The sequence below is a fragment of the Hylaeus volcanicus genome, chromosome 3 (assembly GCF_026283585.1).
Source record: "Hylaeus volcanicus isolate JK05 chromosome 3, UHH_iyHylVolc1.0_haploid, whole genome shotgun sequence".
In the NCBI taxonomy this organism is placed as follows: domain Eukaryota; kingdom Metazoa; phylum Arthropoda; class Insecta; order Hymenoptera; family Colletidae; genus Hylaeus; species Hylaeus volcanicus.
In genome coordinates, this window is record NC_071978.1 from 7,656,154 (window position 1) to 7,683,896 (window position 27,743).

Sequence of the window (27,743 nt, forward strand, 5' to 3'; positions counted from 1 at the left end):
AACCCCGCGAGGGACGGGGGCGTCGTTTCTTTCTCTTAGCAGTGATATTTCACGATGGTCAGGAGAGACGGTTCGCCTCTTAAGCGTCTGAACCCGTTTGGATTCGTGTGGGCGAAGAAGGGGAACAGGGATAGTTACCCGCACTGCAGAATTGCCATTTTCCGCTCTCTCCCTCGTCGTTTTACTCCCCTAATCCCATCGCCATAAATTAAGCGGGACGGAAGTTCGATACGTTGCATTTGTCCACGGTACACCGAAATAAAGAGTGGCTCCTGTAATAATGCGCGCCCTCTGTCTCCCACCGTGAATCGTTCAATTATTCGCTGCAGTACTTCGAGATATTCTACTTTGAAGGAGCTTTCCTGCAAAACTAGTTATAAATAGCTAGAAACACAGACGGGGAGACTTTTTAGATGAAAGGTATCATATACTAAAGGGTTTTCGAAATGTAGCTTCGGAATTTCGTTTTTTAATACTTCTATCAGGATAGTCGTGATGGACACTTAAATGGATTTAAGTCGAAACCTTTTAGGTTTAATTACGATCATGTATACTTCCACTTAGAATAAGTAAAATTAAATATATTCTTTGTAATTTGTGTTTTATTTAAAAAAAAAAAATAGACTCAAAACTCTGTTTTGGAACCCCTTCTTTCATAATTATTATCTTCTATTTCTAAAGTGGTTGGACTACGTATCTTTTCCCATCCATCATAAAGTACCCTTATATTCTATAATTCGTATTTCTATTCAACGACTAATGAATAAGAAGATGTATATTTTCTATTCGTTAATTGAAATTTTCAACCAGAATCGAGCATTTATACTAAAGCTTCAGTATCATCAGAAAAAAATTCCAATAGACCAGTCGACCCTGTTGCAATTGTCTACGCCGAAATAAAAAGTGGCTGTCCTCTGTCTCCAGCGCGAATCGTTCAATTATTCAAGGCCATTCTTCGAAGAATCGCGATGGACGACTGGCAACGTCGCTCTTGAACTGCAGGGAATCCATTTTGTAACCAGCGAGAACTTAACGTCTTAAAGCAGCTCTCGATCGTTACGTCTACCGACTGGCACCAGAAGCAGTTCAACGCAACTTCCAAGCAACTGAGATAGGGGTGTACAATTAGATAAACACGGAACAGCACTAGTGGGAATAAAATGGAAGTCTCGTTGTTGGAGAGGGCTTTTGTGCAGGTGCGTTTCCTACCGAAAATTTCATTGTTTCTGACATCTCCGCTGCCGTGGTTCAATTTCTGATTTAGGCGAGTCGAATTTGTAGAGTTGTGGGATATCAAGTTGAAAGAAAGTGGTACTTTGTGGCGGAACAAGTATCAAAAATGACTAAACTAGTTGAAGTTAAAAAAAAATAATACTCAAACGTTTACTACGTAGAATTCTCTCATATTTTTCCACGGAAAGAATGCTTAATTCTTTTATAAATTACAGACTTTTAAACTGATCCCATCCTAGATGCCGTATAGCAGTATAAAGCTTGCAATAAAATCTAAAAAATGTTTTATTTTGTATTTCACAAGCTTTTGTCGAGCTGAAAAGTGTACTGTATCCTCGAATCGACGACACTTTAATAACGTTTTTGATATCCATTGTTACAGTCTCTTAAATTACGCTTTCAATCCGATTAGCGATTACGTTTTATATCCGGTAAAAGCCGATAGTATTACGCAAATTGAAACATGTCAAAGAAATTTGGTTACGCCAAACAGTTGTGTAATTTGATTCGCGAATTGATACAAAATGAAATCGCTAAAAGGAGCCTCGATGACACGCGCTGCGTGAGATGCATGCAATCAGCGAATTAAGCGATATACCAAATCGATAGAAAGTGTATTATGAAACTGGTTTTTTTTGTGGTGCATTCGCATACTAGCGCATGTGGATAATAAAATTTCTCTGATGGAAGTGCTGAATTGCTCGATGAAGATATACTGTAGGTGTTTATTAATCGAATGGGCTCATTCAATGCCGTCAAATAAATTTAACAATTTTATACTACTCGAAGAATGTAAATAATAAAGTGTAATATACACGAATTCCACGACTATACGTAGGTAAAAGACAAATTTATTTTACAAGTGTGAAAAGGTATTTGTAGATTTCAGTGCTTTGTGAAAAGGAACTTATATTTTGAATCAGAACAAAATAATATTCATATGAAGTTAACCAAGCGAGAAAACGTCGATTAAGTGGAGCTAAAAGAAAAGAAAATATTTTTTTTATTTTTTTTTATTAAAGGGTTCATAGAACGTTAAGAGATGACAGTTTGCAAGAAATTGTGTATGAAACGAAACGCCCTTAATGTTACTGTGAATCTCTAGAATAACAAATAACAATGGACATAGTTCTCAGTTTATCTGGCTGGCTGTTACAAAGTTTGTTCGCTGAGAACGAATTTCAGGATGGTAGATAGTATATTCCAGATATCTGCTTTCTATTTACGTGGATTTTCCAATGTCTGTCCAGACTTACGGAGCAACAGAGATATTATTTCTTTTTCAGTTAGTATTGTATTACATGTTAGTTTTTGGTACGCTATTATGGCTTAGGGAAGACTTATAAGATATAAGTAATTATGTTATCATTATTATTATAACTACTGACGAATGATTAAATATATATAAGTATCGTTATGCTACTGAAAATATTTTTTATTCCAACTGACAAGCAACGAAAATTCCAATATTGTTAATTTTACAATGTCTAAAGTTTCTACTTTAATATTCAGATATTTTACTCTATTAATTTAGTGACACAAGTATTTGTATCTTTTTTCGCGTTCAAGATATTTTATCGAAAAGTCTGATCAAGCACTGTGGAACATGTAGGATGTGCCTTAACCCAACATCTCGTGAAATTAGGCTACCGTGATTGAGTCACCCGAATCTATGCGCTGCATTGTTTGCGGAACTCCATTGTATGCTGACTGTATGGGCACGGAGCGGTCATTAATATACAACTACCACAAGACGTTCTGCCCCGAAAATCAGGCGAACGATCTCTTGCTTCCAGGATATTGATTGATTCGGTAGATTGAAATGATTCGAGCTTGTTCGCGTTTACAATAATGCGACCCGTAGTGCAATAATGCACTGTAGGTTCATAAATTCGTAGAGGTGGGCATTAAGCAACTGTAAACAAAATCATTTATGATAAAGCAAAATGTCAAATAAAATGAATACAAAAATAGCATCGATTATCTAATATTCCCTTTACTAATAAAATTGTAAGATTATCAAAAAGGAAACTGAACATTCAGTACTCGGTCTCCAACTTAAGTAAGTGGTTAAGGTGAACATTCATTTTCTTATTTAATTGCATCGACGGCATTTTGCCATTTATTAATTACAATGATTAATTACAGCTTTGAAGCTGTACTCAATCATCTGTCCCAGTATTGCCAATAAGTCAATTTTTAGAAAATCCACAAATAACAGCAATTCACTGCTGTTGCTTGCATACAAAATTTTCAATCCCAGTAATATCAGCTCTTAGTCAATAAACTGAATAAATAGAAAGACTTATCCGTCAATGTTAGTCCTCACATATTTGCAAAATGTCGTCAAATATCGGTCTTCATGTCAAATAACATCCCAGCCGTATCTCCAGCAATATTCGCACAGATTTCCAATAGTAATTATTCACATCTCCAACATTTTTCATTCAGTCCTAGTAATATTCTTTCGTTCGCTTCGATTAATCTTCGAAAATATTAACAGAAACGAGGAGGACAATTTTATTGATTTAAAGAAGCCTTCAAAGACCAAAATGTAAATACAAGCTTGCTCGAGACTCAAAAATTGTTTTGATTATTAGAATTTAAAAGCCCTGAAATCGAGGACGACTCTACCGCATTTTAAGAAGCAGACGCATATCTGCAAGCACAACACGAACAACGCAAACAAGTTGTTCCTGTTCCGTTAATTTGAAGCAGGCGTGACGGCGAACTTCGTCGTTCAACTTCTCACTGTCTGCGACAGATTTTATCGAGGGAAAATATTGCGCTATGCATTTAATGTACGCATAACAAGAATATTTTTCGTTATGAAATTTTTATGCAAATTTCTTCCTGTAGAAAACATTGTGAAAAGAGTATATTTGCGAAACCTGTAAAATTTAATTAAAAGTGTATGTAAGCATGCAATTATTACATTTTATATTTTAATTAAATAATTGAGAAACGTAATGAGCTTCGTGAATATAATGATGTTTTCTTAACATCGTAATAGATGGATACTACTTGTAAAAATATTAAAGTATTAGTAAAATACTCTAAGCATTATTTGATGATGAACGTATTTTGACGAGATAAAAGAGATATACGAATATAGTATGCAACCAAGTGTCCTGTAACAACGTTCAAAAATACGCGATTAATCCAAAAAATTGTCTATGTTTGTACTAAATTATTGGCATAACAAATTCCATAATAATGAGTTATAATACTAAAGGCATGGTCGATATGATGTTTATGTACCCAATTTAACTGCGGTGTACGAACAGTAGTGAAAACCACACTGCAGTACGCGGCACTATCTACGAATCTTCGCACCTGCCTGTTTCTCACCATTGAAATCCTTAAATTAAACAACTTTACCCATTATTTATGGCCGCGAAGATTGTTCACGCGAGTTAAGCGTACACTTATTATTAGTTTGCGTTCCGGTTGATTCAAGCAACCTTCTCGTTTTAAATTTGTTTCGATTTGTGCATCAAATTTGAAACTTAATTAGATGACTAGTCAAACACAATGAGTAATATGTATCGTAGTCCATAATGTTTGTCTTCCTCAATGACATTATGAACGCCTCAACATACATTGACGAGTTTCGCAGTACTTTGACACAAAGTGAACTGTAATTAGGCATCAATCATCCATACTACAGGTAACAACAGTTCTGTCAACGTGGACCGTACCTAGCACTGTACATGAAGATTTTATTATATCATCAAAGTCAGAAAAAATAAGTAGAGTTAAAACTTTTTTTAACAGAATGTAATTTCGAACAGAATGATACCTACCAAGTAAAAATTTTAGGTTATTAAGTAAAAATACATAAAACTAATAGTAATATTAGAATACTAATTACAAATATACACTTAACGTTTTCACTTTGCTACAAAGACATGTTTAATTTTTAAATTTCACGTAAAACAATCGGTAACGAATCAGGATTGGGAACCAGTCAGAAAGCTGCTAAAAATCATGAGATTAACCAGCAGAATGCGGCTGCAGATTACGACTGATTCGACGTTTCTATGTTAGTACTTAATGGACAAACTTAAGAGTTCTCGATCGAGGCTATATGAAGAACCATCGCTCGAAGAACTCACTTTCAGGTCTGAACGAGCTGATCTGATAAACGAGACATTTCACTTAGGGAATACTTATTGTAATTGGATTCGCCTCCTGGATCCTTCATCGTATTTGGATCCGTTCTACGTGGAGACTCGCGGCAACGGATTGAGTTATGAAGTCGACCGCGTAACTGAATTAAGCGATCGCTATAATGGAATTGGACGCTTTAATGGACGTTTATCATAGTTCCATGCGTCAGGGGCGCGATTCTCCTTCACTGGCAAGCAAAGTAAACAAATAGGGCCGCCCTTCCATAAGCATTCGCCAGAAATGGACCATTTAAACGTAGTCACTGGTTGAAATCACTATGCCGATATTGGCGAAATTGTATTCGAATTATTGAATCGGTTATTTTTAATTGAATGAATTGTTAAAGCGGTACTCTGTTTTTCCAGCTTAAAAAATAATTTTTTCCTTTCACATTCTCGTTGTTTAAGGCTTTTAAAATATTTCCACTAAATTGTATAAAAAATATTTTTAAATTGTCAAAGTTATAATTGTTTCTATCACAGGTTATATCGTTAAATTGATTAACAACGACACTTTAACCCTAGAAAAAGCACGTGCTGCACGAAGTTGAATACCTAGTGTCAATACGAATCGAAATGTCCTTTTTCATTTCTCGATACGAGGCTTCGTTCTGGAGATATTGGCAGTCAAAGTTTCCACGCGCGCCAACGCATGGGCACGAGCCGAGTGCGCGCGAGCGCTTAGTCTCGTGCGGGTGCGCGCGAGCGCATAGTCACGTGCGGGAGCACGCGCGCGCAACCGAAAGGTAAACAATCGCGGATACGCATGGCCCGAGTCGAGAGTCCCATCGGTGAAACTCAATCGCTTATATCTCGGTAACGAATTATCGAATCAGAAAATGGTAAAGGACTTATTGTTCTCTTATTACACGAGTAATTGATCTTGAAGGGTCTTGCATTTTTATTATTATTTTGGATAGTAAAATTAAGGGATTACATCTTTTTTCTCTTACCGGTATCGAAACAATATTCATGATATTTTTTCAGCTAACGTAAGTGATATAAACTTTTGAAATTTTTTATGTTTACTTATACATGTATAAACAAGATTCCGTTGAATTTGCAACCGTCCATATTAATATATGGCCTATTCATCTTCAATTCGTCGTTTATAACCAGGTTGGAACGTTCTTACCAAAGTATCTTCTCGATTCATTTTATAGTATTTTTATGACACTAAAAGTGATGTTCGACGAATCCCTGAAGGTCGTATGCTGCGCGTCCCTGATACCCGCGATAGCATTCGTTGGCCTCAAATTAAATGAGCATCGTTACGGGTGCCAGCGATTTTTTGGCACCCGGTGCGAGCAGATTTCCGGTCCATGGGGAAGTTCCTCGAATAAAGTAGAAAGGCGGGAGAAAAAGAACGACGAAAAAGGTGGAAGCTTCGCAAGCAGTCGCTTCCCCTACCCATCCCTTATTGTCAGAGGGTAAGCGTAGCGCCAGAAGCCTCTCTTGGATACGGACAAAAGTTTCCTGGCCTGCTGCTAAGGTTTCTCGCCTTTCCGAAAATTCAACGGTTCTATGGGCCGAGGGGATAAATGATGTACCGCGATATCGAGGGATAATCGCGCGTCGACGAGAGAAATCGTGAATGCGAATCGTGGAGATATCGCAGTCCAAACGATCCGGTGCGAACTTCGCGGGTTATTCTCGATGACAGAGATAATGCCAAAGACAAACTATATTGTCCTAACGAGAAGATGATATTTCCCGTGGCCATTTACACGTAGGGAAAACTACGTTAAAATAAATAACGACTGTGTATTCGCGTTATTAACAACGAAGAGAAACTAAAACATATTTAAATTTAATGTAAATTTACTTTTAAACGTGATTTAATTTCAGCTTCTGCGGAGAAGTGACGGGTGAACCTGCCCGCCATAAAATTAAAACAACAAAAACATCACAATTGTAATACAAACGTGATGGATTTATATCTACACATGTCTCGTGTGCACAGCCTTCACATATATCACACTAGATTCAGTCTTCATAAAAAATTACGCCATACACAACACATTCGGTTTCAACCCAAAATTAGAAGTATAGGATTTTTTCTGCAATGTAACACTAACGCCTGTAAAAACGTCAAAATTAATATCATAAAATAGCAGTAAATTTACTTTTTTTACAATGGTCGATGCTTCACCTCTCTCCTCCAACAATTATTCAAAAAACTCGACAAAACTAGTGCTTGTCGTTCGTCACTTAACGCCAACAACACCTCTGCGTCAATCCTTCGGTAGGATATCGACGAGTCGAAGTGCGAAATTCATTCTTATCCGAAGATTGAACCGGTGAGAAAAGGAGCTAGGCGCGATTTAACGAGACTTCAGAATTCATTTCGCGGCGTAGATTGAAAAGCTGCTTTCGCGGGGGAAATTGAAACGCTCTCGTGTACTCGTTATACCTCAAAGAGCGACTCAAAGGAAAATAAACGAGGGAATTATCCAAATTTACACGCCACTCCGTTGCTCCGCGTTATCGTTCCGCGTGTCGACGAAAAGGCTCGCAGACAGGTCATCGTCGAGACGATCCTGCATCCACCCGTCGCTGAGGCTACATTTTCACTTGGTTCAGCGTCGAGTCACGTCACTTCGTATCATTGAAAGCCGCCGACAAACTTCAGAGACTCAAAGGCAACGTACAGAGTTCGATTGACCCTCGGCTCCCCTCGATGTCCACGATTTCACTCTGAGCAGATAAAATTGGAGTTTGCCTGAATTCACACCTAGGCAGGTGGAAGAACGTAGAGAGGAGCAAAAATTCAACGTAGTTTACACACTCATTCTCTTGGCGAGGTGTCTTGAACGTGTTAGTAGGTTCTAATGAGGAAATTGGACGTACAAGTAATCTTTTTTATTCGATTATCCTCTATCTAGATAAGTTAAAAATGTCATTGAATGGTCTCAAAGTAATCAGGAACTCTGATTAAAATAAAATTCTGACAAATTTCTGACAAAAATAAAATTGCGCCTAGCTAAAATTCACAATATTCACAATATTCATAATATTGCTACACTAGATCAGAAATCATCTCAATTCCTACACATTTAAGGTAGGTGCTGAATCTAATTTTCATAGCGAAACCTTAACGAACACATAACCGACCGAACTTGAGTGAACACATAATTGACGGCGTTCCTGATATCATCTACGTCTCGATGAGTCGCACGTCTCACGTGACGTGACGTGTTCTTAACTTCAGAAATTGAGTTGCAACGATTGCGTTCGATCGGTCACGTTTCACCTCGAGCTCTTCCCGATATCCATAGTCTCACGCAGATAAAATTGCAACCTGCCAAAGTTCACACCGCCGCGGAGAACAAATAACGTCATCGCTGACATGAGAAAAGATTCAATATATTTGAGAAATTCGATCCCCCTGGTGAAATATTGGCGAACTATCTGTAACGATTAACGTTACGGTTCTAAAGCTGAAACTTGACACGAATTCGATCTCGTTCCTAGAATCACCTGGGTACCGATGTGTGGCACGTGTCACGTCACATTTGCTGCTAGTATACTTCATTCCTTTGACCCAGATAAAATTGTAGTTTGCTAGAGTTCACATCTTTGGACACATAGAAATAGAGGAACGCTTTCACAGGTAGATCTTTAATAAATATTAAGGTCTCAGACTAAATTCTCATTGTGAATCCTGGAGGCAATGTCTCTAATTTATCGCAAGGATACAAAAACGATACAAATCGTGATTTAAGGTAATTCACACGCCGATGGATCACACGTGCCACGTTACATTGTCTACTGGTTTGACACCAAGGCTACCTTGACATTTAACCTTTCACTCCACGCAGGTAAAACTGCTGCTCGCTAGAATTCACCCTTATAGATGCACGGAGACAGAAAACGGTACCTCGGGTGATAGTAAAGATTCAACGTAGTGACGACGTTCAATCCCCCTGGTAGATCCTCGCCTGTCTCGATCGCGTCACTAGGTTATAACGCGAAAACTGCACTATTTCATCACGATTCTAGGATCGTAAGTATAGTTGCGATATTCGCTACCCGTGAAACCTTGACGACCTGTCTAGAGTCAATAAATTCTAACCATGCACGTTATCGAATCCCTGGGATAATTTACGAGTTGTCGAATTACACGTGTCATTGAACGCTTTCGACAAACTTCAGAAACCCACTGGTCCCGCCCTCGATAGAGTCTCCCTCCACGTCTCAGCTTCCACGACAGAGCCTCAGCGGCTCCACTCGAAACAGAAACAAACTGCAGCTCATCAAAGTTCACACCTCCAGGCACACGGGTACGGGAAACGTTATTCCAGTTAGGACGCCTTTAAACATTCAATCCCCATGGCGGAACCGTGGCGAGCTGTCCCTAGTTTCCCAACACGGAAACTGCACGCGTAACTAATCACGTTGCTGAGATCATCTACATGCCGATGAGCCCGCGCGTGTCGCGTCACGTTGCCTACTGGGCATGTTTGACCCTCAGCTTCCGGAGTTACGTAGATGAATTTCCAGCTCGCCAGAATACACACCTCCAAGCACGCGGGGGCGAATAACTCTATTCCAAACAGGATGGGTTAGATTTGGTCAGATATAACTCGAGCGTGGGACTGAATTCTCGATTGTTGAATGCGTCTTCAGGTTCTAACGTGAAAACTGCAGAAAGATCGGGAGACGATCTGCATGCTGATGAATCACACGTGTTCTGGCGCACTCAACACCCGGCGTCCCTTTACTCAATGCAGACAAAATTGCAGCTCGCCAAAGTTTACACCTCGAGGTACACCAAAACAGATAACGCTTTTCGAGACACAATCTTTAAAATTTAACGAATATGTGACATTTAATCCTCGCGATGGAACCTTGGCGAACTTTTTCAAACGTATCACCAGGTTCGAACGCGAAAACTGCACTTTGAATCGTCCTTACATGCTGATGAGTCACGCGTGTCACGTCATCAGCTGTAACACTCGGCGCTCGAAATCCATCAATCAAATATCAACGACTTCACTCGCAGACAAAATTGCAGCTCGCCAGAGTTCTCACCTCCGGATCCACCAAAACTGACAAACATTTCTAAAACACACCATCCTCCAAAATCAATCCTAATCGCAAAATTTGATCCACGCGAAGTAGCCCTGGCGAGCTGTCCTGTATATCACCAGGCTTTGGGATCGTCTGCGATGAGTCACACGTGTCACTGGACCATCCCCGTACGTTTCCAAGGACCGGTGTCGTTATCGAGACGAGTTAATGACGCTAAGAGCTTCATCACTGACCTTCCACGATGGCTGGACGGGCGAGGAGCAGCTGCGCGACGAAGTAAATCGCTGACACGGGAATGCGGTTCAGCAACATCCATCTAGGCTTGGCTTGACGCCGCGACGAAGAAGGACGATTCGCGCCGGAATCTCGGAGCGGACTGGCACACGAGCGGTCTACCCGGCTCGCCAGCGACGAGACTGAAACGAGAGGGTGAGAAAGGGGATGGCGCGGAGGGGGTGATCGAGTCCCCCGTTAGGGGGAAAGAGAGAGAGATGGCATCCTTTCTCGATTGCCGTGAGCTTTAGGGTTGGTTCGCATGCGCCCGTCCGGGTTCACGTGCCCTCCGCCATCGCGAACCATAGGACCCGCCTTCCTCATACGAAAGACACGTTCTCAGGATAGGAAAAAACACACGTAGACACGGGTTCCGCCGTTGCTCCAAGGAATCCAACCGCGAAAGTCCCCCTTAGGACTGATAGACGGTCGAGAAAGCTCTGGGCTACCCCTTCGACTGGCCAGGCGTTCCGACGCGCAGCTTGTTTTGATGACACTTTGATATTTACGTGACCGCCGGTTCTCTTTCTTTTCTGGTCGATTGATAATGGACGAGGCGCGAACGATACGTTAGGTGTGATTGAATACACGCTCCTTTCGTCGACCAGGCTGTGAAACGTGTTCGCGTACGTCTTTTCTTAACCCATTCACTGCCAACTATGAGATGTCTCGTAGTTCAAATTGATTGAAATTATTTAAGGTATAAGTGTCTTGAATTAATATAAATTGAATGTGAATTAAATTTGGAGCAGATCCCTGTTTGTGAATGTATATGTATGTTAGCCTCAATTACAAAACCCTCAGAATAGGAAGACACTTTACTTTGTTTTGCAATGTACCAAATAATTTTTATAGCACCTTCGGGAAAGTAACAACATAGATTTAACTGTGAGAACACCAAAGAGAGACGATTTATTAACTTGACATTTCCCTGTAAATTCTACAGCGAAGGCTTCCTTCACCTAATCGTTTCATGCATGAAACAGTTTCCGTATCGTCGCAATTAGAGACAATAATGAGGTGACCTGTATTAGATGGGTCACCCTATGCATTGTATTATAAGCAATAAATCACTTTGCGTGCACAATCGATCACTTTCGTTGAAAATAAATTAGCATAATTTGTAGCAGGTCTATGTATTAATATATTCGTAAATGATGAATGACGTCGTATGTTCCTCGATAGGCCACGTCATTTATATTTGAACGATGGCCACTACTAGCTAACAATATGTGTCATCCAGAATGCAAATAAAATCAGATTTAATAGCATGGCTTCTTACGAATATGGGGGAGCACTATGTGCATTATAATGAGAGCTATAAATCTGTGGCCATCAGGAAAAAGGTCAGTTATGCATAGAAATTTACAAATCTTTAGTGCCAGGACTATGTCTGCGTTGTTTCCCAGTGACGTTCCTGTGAAATTGGTTTGGCACGCAATGAATTAATTAATCCTGTTTCTTAAAGTAAACATTCGAGTTCTACGCTAAAAGGTCAAGAAGAATGTTACGTTAAGTGGGGTTAAATGTCAGTGGGGTAATTGAATATTTCAGTCTTGTGAATACCAGGAGTTTATTGTCCAGGAGGAAAACATGTAAGAATATTCATACACAATTTATTCACATCGCTAATAAATTTATACATGAATTTCTTTGAGAAACGCAGAATATCCGGAACATAATATTCGTATTTTAATTGCAATATATATTTAACGGATCAATTCCAAGACTGACTCTAATTAATCACTCCTACACGCGCAGAAAAATACAATTCGAGCAACGTCAAGAAAGTTTCTAGATTTATACCGAACCGAAATAGCTTGAAATCACTTTTTGGTCGAGCGGTGAAAAAGATTATCCACTTTTCCTTGTCAGATGGTTAGATTAGGTTCGTGATTCAGATTCGCGGGACCCGATGGAACGTACAGGGAGTGCTTTAACAGTCTGCCGATCGATCAGTCGATATCTCTAATCATTGGTTCCTTTCGATGAAGGAATGTAACGGCTGGAGACGGGAAAATCTTCTAGAATTCAAATTTTACAGAATATATCGGGTGTGAATGTACTATGAAATAAACAACGATTCGACTTATGCTAATTACACAAATGTAATTCAATTTAATACAAAAAGCTTTGTTTCTAATTATTCTCCTATAACACATTTTCTAGTTGTCAATCCTGACCAGTATGTACCACAATTTTAGCACGCAAAAGTTTTAGAAAATATTCTTCGCCGTCCATTGTGTCTTTTATTTGCAAATTAACGTTAAACTTTAATTTTTCTCTGATCAACATAGATTGCATTTTTCTACACTAAAGGCTTAAACCAGAGGTTACAAATATTACTTGAAAAAAAAATAATAGTACCGACTACCGGCACTTTTAATCCTTTACTATTTTTCTACATGTTATCAAACACGCTCCACTGTATTTTCAATCCCTTACTCGCGGAAACGTATGGTAAAAACCTCGGAGTGCCCCAGTTGGTAGAACTATAGTTTTGGTCGATAATAACTCAAAAACATGGATGCGTGGTACTATACGCGAGACCGTTCGCTTCGAAACGATAGAAAACTCGCCTTTAAACTCTGACGGGCGAGCTCTGCTCTAAAGGAGGGGTTGGAAGTCATCCGAAAAAGGTTTCAGGAAGAGTTTAAGCGTTTCACGTCTTTCGAGAACGTGGCATGCGAAGTAGTGCAAGTCATAAACCCAACCCACCGACTGGGGCTAGTATTCGTAACAGACATTATAGTACCTACATCGCACTATTTCGAAGAATGACTTTAAGTGCGAGTGTACCAAAAGTTTCGCAAGGGTGTCCTCGTAAACCGGTAAGAGATGGCTTCAAGGTGACGGCAGGAAGCAAAACGTGTTTCTAACTCCTCTGCTCCACCCCCCCCCCCTCCGCCGTTTTGTCTCTCTTTCACCCCCGTATTATCTCTGTTTGACTCTGCGCTGTTTCCACGCTACCCTCGGTATGTTTCTTTCTCCCCTCGCTTGCTTTCATTGGCGAGCTAAAGTCGACGAGATTTCCACTACGCAAACGTACGTCACACGTTTAGACATCTTCACGTGCGCCAACACAGATGCACGTTGCTTGGGTTATTGTCAGGAATTGTGGGAAAAAAATGTTGTTCATTTGTTGATAATGTTGGTCAGCTTTTTATTTATGCTGTGATGGTCAGAGTATATCGAATAAAAAATTGTAAGTAGGAGTGATAATTTTTAAATGACATAAAAATGGAATGTATGATTAATATCGTACAAATTATCTATTGTGATTTGTGTTGAGAAGTCTTGGAAGGCTATGGAAATAATACATATTTATTTTCTCAAGTTTAGTTTCGATAGCCGTTATCTTTATTAGTATAGGTAAATGTAAATCTTGTCTCCTACAATGGAGGAAGACCAAAGATCAATGTTGCAGACATTTTTTTAATATTTGAGGTGCGATACATCCCAGAACTGACCATATTTTGCAAATCACCATTAGAATAACAAATGGGTCCAATAAAGGAGTAATAATATATATATTTAATAAAATTATATCATAATGGATGCACAGTAAAGAATGTATAACCGAAACACATGAAGAATAGAAGATGTGAAAATATATAAAACTTAGTGGAAAGTATCATTAAAAATTAAACTGTTTAAATGAAACATCTCAATTATTCGATCCACAGTATTATACAGACAAACTGGAAGTGCTGAAATAGAATTCAATAAAAAATTAATTAACGTAACTGTATTAGCACGTGCAGCCGTGCAACCCGTGAAGCCGTGAAAGTAGTTGACAGGTGCAGGTAGATGAATGTTACAACCGCAACAGAAATAGTTTCATCCTGTGTTGTTAATAATTCGTACACTATTATCGACCTATGAACATCGACGCCAGCGAAGAACGCAAAGTTTCAAACTCCATATACAAAATGCAAATCGCCATTCATTCATTCATTTGCAGACTGTTATTAATTATTCCTAGTTTGTGAAATATCCTCAGATGGAAAATTCCTTCCGATGCAAATAAAGCTACACGATTTGTCGGCTAAAATATCAGCAGATATCAGGTTTTCTTTCCCTCGCTCGTGAATTTAATACATCTTTTCGGTGGTGTTTGCCAGGAAATATGCGTTTAAGTTTACACCAACTGCGCGTACTGAAATTCATAGTACCGTTCCAATGCTGTAATAGAAGCGCTCGAGATAACGTTTCGCATTAGAGGGGAAAAAAGTGCTCCACGAGGAAACCGTTATCTTAGGTACGGGGGCCATTTTAAGATCTACCGTGGATCTACATTCAGGCGTGCATCTTCAGAATTTCAGATGGAAAGGCGTCATACATTAAGCATTCCGCGATCAATGAGAGAACCCATACATTGTGCTGGTTCCTTAAAAGAATTAGCGTTCTCCCTTGGTCAAATAAAATCCCTTCCGCTGAATTCTATCTGCGACTTCGATTTCAAATTCCTACGCGTTTCATTTTCAGCAAAGTTTCGTCGAAGATTCCAGGAAACATCGCGACTGACTTTCAACTTTAGTAATATTTGAAGCTGCAGCGAGGTCGTAACACTTTCCTAAATTTTTGTCGCGCAGGACCAAACTTTGTAAAATTTTATTATTTTGCTGGTAGATATTCTGAGATCATTTATTTTTAGTTGTACGTAACGAAAGTCAGTTGATCTACAATTACGAAAAGTTAGTATTCATCCTGTGAAGTGACTAGAAAGTATATTGCAAACATTTCTAGATTTATAAACAATGGCATCCAACGTTGATGTAAACTGTATACAATGGAATAATAAAACTGTGTCTTGCTATAAATTGTCGGTACACATTTTTCTTATCTTATACAAATATTTTGTGCACTTATGTACGTTATAAGTAGTAGAAGTGATGAAATAGTCAGACATTCCTTGTGTCAGACACAAACATCGTCATAATTTTTAAGTATTAAGAAACTTTGTGAACTTATATTTCTGAAGATCATATTGAACCAGTAAATCCAAATTTAAACTAAATAATAACTAGTTCGACAATATAAAAAAGTACTCTTTAATTTGCATACTTAGAAACAGCTGTACTCCGAAAATAAAAATATCTTGATATCGTCATTGAATTCCCTGGCGAACTGTTTAGCCAAGTTTCGCGAAATATCAGAATTTCTGCGATATAGAAGTTTCCTCGTTAAGCAGTTTCGACGGGAATCAAGTACCACTAAAAAGAAGCACAATGCGAAGCAAAGTTGCAGCAAACGCGCGCGTAATTCATCGATATGTCTGGTACTAGCAACATTACGGAAGTACAGTCCATTTCATCGATCGAATGCTGTATCCTTCACGTAATCATTCCTCAGCTCGAACTACGCGATACGGTCGTTAATGGGAAGTCGTTTTATTGCACATCGTCGTGAAATATCAACGGAATTACACATGTAACGTGCGATCTATATCTCCAACTGTACACCAGAGGCATAATTTGTTGCCATGTTAGACATTATAACATCATATGTATCCCGCAAAACGCAATCAGTGCAGAATCGGACACAATTTAAATGTTTCATGCTCATGGCATCACATCCGTTAGATTTAGGATCGCATTCACACTGATGATTAGATAATTTGTGGATGGTAGACATTTATGACGACAAAAGTATCTTGGAATTTCCAAAATAATATCAAAAACTATTTTCTGGGACAGTTTCGTTATTACTTTTGAGTTTCAGGAAATTTTAAATAAATTTTTCAGAGGATAAGTATAATTGAAAGGCAACAATAAAAAAGTAGTCATAAATTTATTTCCTTGACCTACTCCTACGTAGCCCCTTAATTTTTATTTATACAATTCTGTTAATAGTTTGATCAGTAGTTTGCTCCCTTAGGGAGCAAATAAAACTATCATTTATTAACAACCATACTCTTATAACCAACAAATCTATACACTATGCATCGAAACTATTCGCACAAATGTTCCATAAAATGTACGTAGCCAACTATAAATATACTCACAACAGCAACATTCCATTACTCTTTCGATAAACATTCCTGATGGTATGCACAATCGCATTATTAGAATTTGCAATAATTAGCTTTAATGGTAATTAAAATTTCGCTGTCGTTGCGTTCGAAAATGTAAATGTAATATAATTGCAAATCGTTACCTATCGAATGAACGTAAAGTAATATCCGGCTGTGTTCCCATGTAAAATTCTATAATCCCAGGCGTGGGAAAATGCGCTCGAAAATATTCCACCGATAAACATTCGCATTCCGAGAGATTTTTATGCCATACGTGTTGCGTTCGTCGATACCGTCGAAATAGTTCTCATTATCCAGCGAGAAGCTCGTTAAAATTGAGTACAATTTATTTTTCATACGCGATCACTTCAATGTATCCCAGAATGGATTCAAAGCTATGAACAATTATAGCAACCGGGAAAAGTATGGAAAAATGGTTACCCGTGTGCGAAACTCGTCATTATTTCGTATGCATTCAATGAACGAAAAGTGTAGACTAATTAAAATTCTTTGATCTCTCACTGTTACCAGAGAATGACAATAGGTTAAACTTACACGATCCCGCATTAATGAACAAATTTCAACTGCAGATTAATCTTTGTTGTAATGAAAGCGCGGAGGAAGTAACGTTCGGTATGATCAAAGTTCAGTTTCGCGCACACGTCCCTGCGGTGATCTTTTTCGAAAAAAAAGGATCGTATGTTCCGCGAGGTAATATCAGTGTGTGAACTTTTCATTGGGTAATTGGAATTGAAAGAAGTTGATCCCGATGAGTTTAACTCCATCGAGTACTGTAGAATTAATTTCATTTTCTATTAAGATGAAGCAGCTTGATCTTCCTTGGTTGTAATACGATTTCGAAAAATAATTATAAAGCTCAATTTTGTTTTCCTTGTTATTCGTTTTATTAACTGATACGTTTTATTTTATTTTATAATAACTCGATTGGATTTTGTGATCCCCTTTTAAATTATCTTTGATTATTTTATTTGTCTATCAAAAAAGTGTCGATAAATATAAAATCATTTCTGTGTATAATACGTACTAATTGTAAATATTGGAACAAACGTATAAGAGTGTTCGATTAATTTAATACTCCTGTAACTAAAAATCAGTATAAATAAAGTAAATAATACTTTTTAATAGGGAAAATGGAAGAAATTGAATTATGGCTACACCTAAAGAACGAAATATATCAGGCCAACAATTGCTTTAAACAAAAATATTAATCGACCATTTGAGAAAATAAATCTACACCAGACAAAAATAATAAGAATCTCAGAAACACACTAATATTTACTAAAAGTAATATCCATCAATAAAACGTAAAAATGAGTATTTATATAATGTTCAACTGAGCCAGTTCCTATACCATGGTCACGGAGACAGAGGTAGGCAAAGCTCCCTAAGCTCCACAGCTTATGCCGGACAGCACTGCCCTATATAATAAACCAGTCTTTGAAATATATATCCTTTTTCCACGTAGGTTCTATCCTTCTCCAACATAGCGAAAGCGTGAAAAAAACCCACACAGACAAACTGATGAGCGTGACCTTGGAAATACTCGAAATAATATACAACCACCAGAACATTTGTTCTCTTTGGTGGTGCGGACGTGGGCGTACTCCTATGTTTTACGGAAAATAGCGAGCGCACATGGGCATCGGGCCGAAAAAGGTAAGCCACCGTCTGGATTCATGAGAGTTTCTGACTTTGAAATATGTAAAAGTGGCTTACAGGCACTGCTCTCGGTTGCCCTTTGCAATGGCACGGACAAACGTGGCGCCCAGAAGGATTAATAACTTGTGTTCCAGACTACAGCTTTCAAGGCCACTCTGTCTAACATACTCAATTTAATTCTATATTAAGGCAGAATTGAGACATTACATATCACTAATATTGTAACAGTTCAATGTATCTGAAAAACGAAGAGCAAATCTGTTGAATTGAGATTGGAGCTTTTGGGGAAGCTTAAAGTTGTGCGTGATATGAGTGACACTGATTGATATTTGATATTGTAGCAAAGTTAGGACACAGAAGGATGAGACTAACACTCGATAGTGGAATAGTGGGCAATATTCTGATGCGTAACCCATTTCACTGCCAACTACGAAATGCCTCGTAGTTCAAATTGATTGGAATTACTCAAGAGATAAGTTTATAGCCTTTTGAGTTACGAATTGTTGGAAAAGAATCGTTAATTTTCTTTTTAAAACAACAAGTTTAATATCACTTTTTATTATCAAAATAATAACCTAGATTACACATCTGTAATTTGTCTGGCAGTGAATGTGTTATGTCACTTAATACCTTTGTCATTATGTTCTTTCGATTCATCGTATCATTTACTGCTCATTAAGCACTGTTTGCAGCTCACGAATCACTTATAAAATATGGTCTTCTCAAGGTTTCTGATCATCTTGATTAGCAGTCAGCAATCTATAATATATTTTGATATTTTGACTTAAGAATCCAATAGCTTTAATTTCACTGAAAGCTATGGAGGCTAAACGTTCGAACAATTGGATTTCTACATTCATAGCCGAATGACACACTTTAAAACGGAAGTCACGGATACTGGAAGATTAATGTCATAGATATATGACATGGCAGTCAACCTGTTATGAATGGTATTAAAAAGCAATTGATATCAAAATCGTGACGTTGCTGTTTTAATATCCATAGAATATTGCAATTGTAAATCAGACGTAACCATTCGTTTGGATATTGGCTAGGATGTATCCTTGAGGACTTATTGAATGTTAGCACTTTTCACTAGCAACTGCTATGAAAAATTCAATCTCGTGTAAAATGCATTTCCAATCAATTTTAACAATGTAGAGCACATATATTATGCTCAACAAAGTTTAATTATATTTCATGTAATGGATATTGCATAATACAGTAATCTGCCAGATAAATACATCTTTATCTACAATAATACCACATACATATATTGTTAAGGATTAAACGATACAGTCTAATTAATTAGGACAATAGGGTCTACAGATAAATAAATGAAATCCCCAATGATGATCAAATCAATAAACGGTAAAATAAAAGGAGAATTATAAAGTTTGGAACAGAAATATTCGAAAACTGAAATCTGCCATTTCTCAACCAAAAAATTGCTCCTTTCTCAATTATGAGTAACAAACTCCCCGATTCGGTTTCTCAGACCGTACGAGCTCAATTTATCTCTCGAGACAAACCGAGATACTTACCATTTCGCAAGAACCTATGGCATTACTCGGAAATTAAATTAAGTAAATTTGTCACCAAGCTCCTGAATCCGAAGCACACTAATCGTCGCTAAGAGAAAGCGATGGGATTCCTCGTTCCTTTGAACTGGCAGCGAGAAAAAAATAAGAGCAAGTCGGGCGAGCAAGAAACGGGCAGGAAAGACCTCGAAACTCTCAGAAAACGTTCATTCCGCTAAGAACTGAAAGCTCATTTCCTGACGTTGAGGCGGCAGGCGAAAGGCGCGTAATTCGATTTTCGCTAAGAGGCAACCGAAAGCTCGACTTGCGGGGGCGAGTCGAAGTCGACAAAAGAAGGCCCCGGCCTCCTTTATTCATGCCGTTCCGCGAGCTTTGTTGTCTGCTTGCCGCGCTTTACACGCCCCTAATGTGGCCTGGCGACAGGCTAAGGAGCAGCACAAACGAGAAAACTTAGGAACTTCGTTAATAACCGTGCTGTTGTTTAACCTCCCGTGTGCAGCGTCGAAAGTCTTATTCAGGGGCTGGTGTGCCCCGGGTTCCGGACAGGCCTTAACGGGGGCGTCACGAGCGCGTTACGTCGCTAGCATAATGCCCGACCGCGGGGAGCCTTGGTATCCAGTCGTTACACGGTGCCAATGGCTTTGATTGCGTCGTGAAACTTCCCTCCTAAGGACGTCGATTGTAAATTTTGATACGTTATCTGCAATTATACTTTATTAAGGTGATCGATACGTCTGACCAAGCATTTGACCTTTTCACTGCGGATGTAAGGGGATTGATCCTGCAGGTGAGTTGTTGGAGAAAATATATCGGAGAAAGATTCCTAACTTTTCATGAAGTTACGTAGTATTCCATCGAAAATAATAATAAATATATAAATAGTATGGCGAATAGCAAATTGTATAGTTCATAATTGAGCCGTTTGTTGCATAATAGATTGTTTTTTAAAATTCTCTTTAAGATATAAATTCAAATAAATATTGTTAATTTATAAATACAAACTATGTAATAAATATATTAAATATGTATGTATATTCAACATGGTTCAAAACCATTCTTCTGTTATTAATAAAAAAAAAAGACAGTGTCAATTCTCGAATTAAGTACATCAATATTTCTAAATCGAAAGGAATCCAAGCTCAGCAGGAGGAATGACACCCGGCAACTTGGAAACTTCATCGGGAGTCCTGTTGTCGCTAAACCTCCCCCCTGCAGCGTCGAAAATTCTCTTCGTCGCGTGTGTATCTCGGCCGGCCTTAAGCGACGTCACGATCGCGTTAGAACCGGGGACGTTATGTTGCTAGCATAACGCCCCTGCCGCGGGAAGCCCCGGCGATATCGAGTCGTTACACACCGCCAATGGTTCTGATTGCATCGTAAAACTTACCTCGTAAGAGGATGTCGATCATGAATCGCTCGTTCACCACACGACAGAGCGTGTAACGAGCGCAGGAACTTTACGCTCCTGGGGCCGGAACGACCGCCGGCTCGAGGGATCGCGGTGTTCAAGGACTCGCGAAATTCCCGTTCGTTTGGAGCTTATAATGAAGAGTTTTGATGCACGCCGGTCGAGAACCGGCGGAAAATTTCGAAAACATTTCATTCAATCAGTCGACGGTAGCAGTTTGTTAACTGGAGTGCGCGAGCTTTCTCTGCGACCTCTGAATGCTCGCGATGAGAAAGGATAGAAGTTCCGAAACTCGACGATAAAGGGGACGTGTTTGGCGTAAGTAGTTACGCGGGTGGCTGGGAATTTGGTCGAAAAAACGATGGGTGGTATTCTCTTGTTAACGTGCTTTTTTAGATCTCGATTTTCTTGACACGTTGACTGGGATGAACAGTAGGGAATTGAGGGGAAATCCTGAGTGGAATTGGGATATCGTGATCAGAGTTTTTGAAAAGGGTATTGTACTAATGAAACGTTAATTAATAGTACTTGTATGAACAGAACGTAATGGAATGGATTATGTCTGCATTGTGTAAGTTAAAATTTGTGGGAATGCTGTGCTTCGTAGATATGTGTATGAGAACCAGAGTTAAATTGAATTTGATGATTCAGTTAGGATTATAATTAGATCCATTTTATGCTTCGCTCTAATGATTCTGACAATTCTTTTATACCTACATAGGTTACCAATAAATGAAAATCTAAATGCCTGAACAAATCAAGGAACTTTTTAATACAAAATCGAGTGCCCTCGTTTACATTGTTACAAAGTTTAGCTTAACTTCTTTTCCATAGAGAGTCATTCGTTTTATAAGTAGCTTTCGAGAGCATTGTTGTTTACTTTGAGAAATATAAATGCGCGTTCATATGATTCTGATCAATCACAAATCGTATTAGTGTTTCCGCATTACGCGAATCATTTACCGATGATTAAAGTGCAACGTAATTCGCGATGTTTAACCGAATTTCGACGCGATGCATATGTTAATCACAATTTGTATCGAGCGTACATTTTGTCTGTACGTTTGATGCGCTGCAACATTCAAAACCAATTACACGTTTCACTGACCGAAGATATGCATGACGGTAAATGTTTCGCATTCAATCGAAACCTATTTATACAGGGTGAATCGAGAATTGCACAGCAACGTAATACAATCGTTGCGCAGAATAAATTTGTTTATACAGAGACACGAATGTTCTTTTATTTTCACTGGATTAAAATATGATATTAATTGTTTGCTTCGAGCCCGGGGCTGCATCAATAGACATTCTTGCTCTTCCATCAGGCTTCAGTAAATATTGTACGTATTTTATTAAACACATTTCTATAGCTTCATCACGTTGAAAGCTGAAAATGCAATTTTAAATGTATATTAATAATTACAAAAACCATGAATCGGTTTTATTTGAATTTTTAATAAATATTTGACATAAAATTCTTTTGTTGCTATTCGTTACGCAACAAGTGATATTTCATACAAAGTAAATCAATGTTTACTGTTACTAATAAAGAACTTCACAAGGTAATAATATAATATCAATACCTGTTTTATACTTGAACAGAACTCTAGGATATTAATAAATATCTCATTAGATTGGTACTGATCAGTGTAGTCGGTATTAATAATTCAAAGTTTAATTTTCATTCAGCGAATAACGCTTAAACAGTTGTTTATTTTCTTCAAGAGATGATGAAGATTCAGAAGATCCCGCTCATTTCAAGTATCCCTACAAGATTTTTCATGGGTGATTTTGTTATTTTAGAAATGACTCAAAACTACTTATTATTACTTACTACTTATTATTCTAAGGCTTTGGCATCGGTTCGAGGCCCCGGGTAAATTGACCTTCACCCACGAACGCGTTGAATAAGTAACACTTGGACTTGTACCAGCAAAGGTAGGAACATCCTCGTTACAGCTTTCGCAGGCAAGTGTCGACGATGCAAGGGAGCTTAAACGGAAATAATTGCTTTTCCAAGCTGACGCTTTTGGAACTCGTGTCCCGAATGAATCAGCCGAGAGATCCACGAGGGAAACGCACGCGTCACACCTGATTTACCCCGTAACGTTTGGACCTCTTAGGACCTCGCGTTCTTTGCGCAGCGCCCCAAAGAGACTACGTAACTTCAAACAAATTCAATTACATTTGTAGTTGTCGTCTAGTACACTGGGTTGTCACTGTTGGGTGCAATTTTAATCGAATGACAAGTAACGGATGAGGTGGTTAATGGAAAGCGTTTCTGAACAGAGGAATGGACTTTAATGTTTCATTCTCACTGTCACTTTGATTACCATCATCCTTCTTGATAAGAAATTATTATTATTTTGTATTTCTATGGCTGGACCAAATGTCATGCTAGTGCAGTTTGTTTAGTAGAATACTTTTTAATTTTTATTTTCGAAACTAACCATCCTATGAATAAACTGTAAATACAAAAAAGTTTCTTCTCATCATCCCCCATAAGCTGATATGTTTTAAAGATTGATTTTACGAGTACAAACATTTCTCTGGGCTCATTTCTTGAGAGGGGTATATACTCACCCTTCACAGTGAAAGGATTAATAACAAATAAAACGAAATATCTAAGATATTCATATTAACTGAATTCTTGATCTCATCTTACAATGGTCAGTAGAACCACCACAATGAAGCAGCTCACATAAATAGTGAACAGCATAAGGCCTAGTCAAATAGCCGAAGAATGGTCCAGTTACTCCATGGAATCACTATGTTGGTCGAATTGTAAAGCACGCTGTAAACACAGGTACACTCATCACATATTCATAACCGTTCTGTATCTCCGGTGAACGCGCGCGGTTACTTCGTTCTATGCATTTGTGGTCGCTCCGTCAACATTGTGAATACATTATCGCTGCGTTTGCGGATTCTCGCGTCGCGTTAATTGTAATTACGCTGCCTAATCTCCTGCCGATATATTTCTTTCGACGAGTGATCCAAATCGTCGTGCATTCGGATTGGATTCGTAGAATATTGGATAGATTTGCGATCAGCGTAGCATGTTTAGTTGGATTGTTTGACTATGTGATCCCCTATTAAAAATTAATATTATTATTATTATTATGGGATTCTACGTAGATGCGTGACGAGATACTGAAATGTTTCTCTTTGGATTGAAGATAGAAGGAAATGTTGAGACGGATAATTATAATACTTCGGAGGTGTGAATGTAGACAAACAAACAAATCTGTTGAGCATTGCGTTCGTGGGTAACAATATGATCTTTTTTTAGATAGTACTGTGTATTACTTTATGGAGTTGTAGCTGTTGCCAAACGAGGGATACTATGTTTTTTAAGTGACATTTAATGCGAACATTTATAATATGGCAATGACAAGTAAGAGAACAATTAATCGTGATCTTCTTGAAGTGAGGATCTACTTTCATTTAATAATAAAAGAATCGTATACATTCCATACTATTTATTTTTCATTAATACGTGAAGTCTTGAGGTCTCTTTTGGAAACCCCTTTACATTAATAATCTCGTTAATCAACTGATCATGTTTGAGTAGCACCGAAGTCAGTAATAATGTAGGTCCAACCTCGAGGTATACTACTAAGTCTACAGGTTGGAAAGCAGCTGCTAGCCCGATGTCATGAAAGTCAGCGGCTTGAAGCCGTGTAAATTAAATAGGTTGTTTATGAAAGGTACAATATGTTCCCTATATGGTCCAGGCACTAAAAGGGGAAGTACGCCAAAGGAGCAGGGCAGAAAACCACGTGAAACACTCTGTACTTCCTCTTCATGGAGAAATTATCCTCTGCCCTTGCGGTTCTACATTCACCACCGCCATTATTAAACCTGGCCACTTAACCGAGGTTGAACGAATTAGGTCTAAGTTGCACAAGTTAAGCACCTTTATCAAAACTTGGTTAAGCTTTTTGGATCGTTGAAGCGAGGTGTTAAATTGGTTAAGCGGGTTAATTTAGAAACAAGCTTCGTTCAATTTCATTTTAAATGCCTAAACGTTTCAGAGAATAGAATTCCTGTTCTAATCGTTCAACAGCTCGTCCATTAACTCTACCTAGATTGAAACTTATTAGAATACATCTGTCTTAGGAGAATTTAGTATTCCCTTCCCTTCCCTTTCCTTCCCTTCCACGATGCCCGTCATGCCTACGACAGTAATTTAGATCGTCTCCACCCGAAGTAGTGCATCAGGTCTGATACACTCCGAGTGTCATCAGAAGAGATTGTGGCTGATGTTCGAATTATTTCTCTTCGGATCGCTACCCGTGTATCAGTTTGCACTAATCACGTTGCCATCCACTCGAGCATGACTTCCCCTTTTGCCACGAGTGACGTGACGCATACATGTCACTCTTGTCCCTTCCTTCACCATGTCTATCCATCTCCTGTGCAGTCACCATGTTCCCACAAAACTTCTCACGCAACAAACAAAAATGAAATCCGTTTAACTTCGATGGTGATAATGCGAACCCATAGTAACTCGAGTCAGTAAGAAGCTCTAAGAAGGAATACTGATTGTCGTTATGGATTTTTGTCATATTCCGAGACTACTGGAGGATAATAATGAAGTTTGGTGCAGTGACTTGTAGGATCTGAGTAATATTTCTTAAATATACAAAAATATCTTATGTATTCAAATCTTGGAAAAAATTCTTGAACTATGCCAACTGCGTATACCGCCTTAAAAAAATTGTCACTAAACTCTCTTTTCTACCACTCTACGGTGTCTATTATAAGATTTGCGTGAGTCCAAACAGCGAGATGGAGTTTCAAATGGACCGTGTTGCCAAGGATAAATCGCCTCTGGGGTTGTCCAGAAATCTCATTTCGTGACGTAGTCGCATAATAAAGTAATTTTCACCTGTCGGAACCATCGTCGGTCCCCGCGCTTAATTCCCGCAATAACGCAGATATAGGGGCACAGTCTCGCGTGTGTAACTGTTTGCAAGGCAGTAAGTTCTTAAGGTTATTCCAAGAAGTGTGCGAGTCCCTTCTGTTGAAAAAAACCTCGAGATTACCGTGATTTCCCGAGACGAGGGCGAACGCCTCGCAATGTGCAGACTGGATGGGTGTGGTCGGGTTCATTTTCCCTTTTATTCAGTTCTCCGTTGGTAGCTTGGAAATCTCCGACGTAAAAGGCTCGTCGCTCGGTGAGAAACACCCTGAAACAATACTACTGGAAACAATGGCCGCCTGGTTGATGTAATACCGATATCTTGCTGATGCAGTAAACTAGAAATTCCTTCATCAAATTTTCTGCTAAGGACGAGAATACTGAGATGGTGTTCGACACATGGCAAAATTAATTTGAAATTGCGTGTTATTCAACCTAGCACTGTATCCCCTAATACTACGAAAGATGCTTTACTTAGCTTCAAGTTAAATCAAAGATTGTAGTATTAATTAGATCCACGGGAAATGAAATTAATAATTACTGATTGGTGCATAGGATCAAGTTCTTGTTGTTCTTAACTCGTTAAAGTTCAGATGGTGCCAAAGAATTGTATTTCAATGAATTTGTTATATGTATGGTTCTACTTAAGAAAAGAAGAGGCTCGCATTGTGAATTGAAAGAAATGCATGTAAATAAATATGTTATGAATAATATCCTTTGAAAAAAGATTCCTCCTAGTTTGCTCTGCAAACAATGAATTCCATTAATAAATTGTTTAGTTCATTTACAATAGTCCAACAGGGCTCATTTAAATCCCGATATACATCGATGTTTAACGTTGAACAAAGCAGCTTCAAAGTCTCCCAGGTTCTTTGAATATTCCACGTTGAATTCTAACTTCATTGGACCCGGCACACAGTTCAACACGAGTGGACTACAATTTTAATGAGATGACAAACATGACACCTTTGGTCGAAGAGCGTTAATTGAGATCTCGCCAGACGCCCACAGAATTGCTGACTGATACGATGTGCTCGTACCTTTGGGAAGGGACCAAACAGTAAGTCTTCCGTTGACGCTGACAAACAGAATTTCCTTCTAGCGAGATCTCAAAGTGGACTATGCTGTGATAATAGGTTGCTACAGCTAACGAGTGTGACTAGTCGGGCTTTGGAAATTCCAATTTCCGTTTATAGCCTAATACCGCCGAGACGACTCATTATACAGTAAACTCCTAACTGGGTGGCACTTTTTAGGTGTCCATGTGATTTCAGAGAATTCTGAAATCTTACGTCGTGACGTGCAGATGTGTATGAATGTATGCACATGTGTACAAATGCATCTATGAACTCTGTTTCGATCTACAGTCAGTCCCATAAATGTTCGTGCGTTCCAGCCTATCAAAGAAATCTGTCTAAATTAAATGATAGGTTTGATATTTATGGGATTGACTGTA

At 38.6% G+C, this 27,743-nt stretch overlaps 1 protein-coding gene across 7 annotated transcripts in view; it reads right to left on the reverse strand.

The window, feature by feature from the left end:
• The window catches only part of LOC128873343 (neurotrimin), a 319,219-nt gene that overhangs the window by 187,207 nt on the left and 104,269 nt on the right, over window positions 1–27,743 (reverse strand). For 3 of the 7 annotated variants that reach the window (XM_054116866.1, XM_054116864.1, XM_054116865.1), the window contains exon 1: window positions 10,673–10,838. The exons of 1 other annotated variant lie outside the window; for it this stretch is intronic. In XM_054116866.1, the coding sequence (XP_053972841.1) occupies window positions 10,673–10,751 (79 nt within the window). In that variant the 5' untranslated portion in view covers window positions 10,752–10,838. Of the gene's footprint in view, window positions 1–10,672; window positions 10,840–27,743 lie in introns of those variants that run through there. 3 more of the 7 variants (XM_054116863.1, XM_054116860.1, XM_054116862.1) reach the window with 3 other exon arrangements.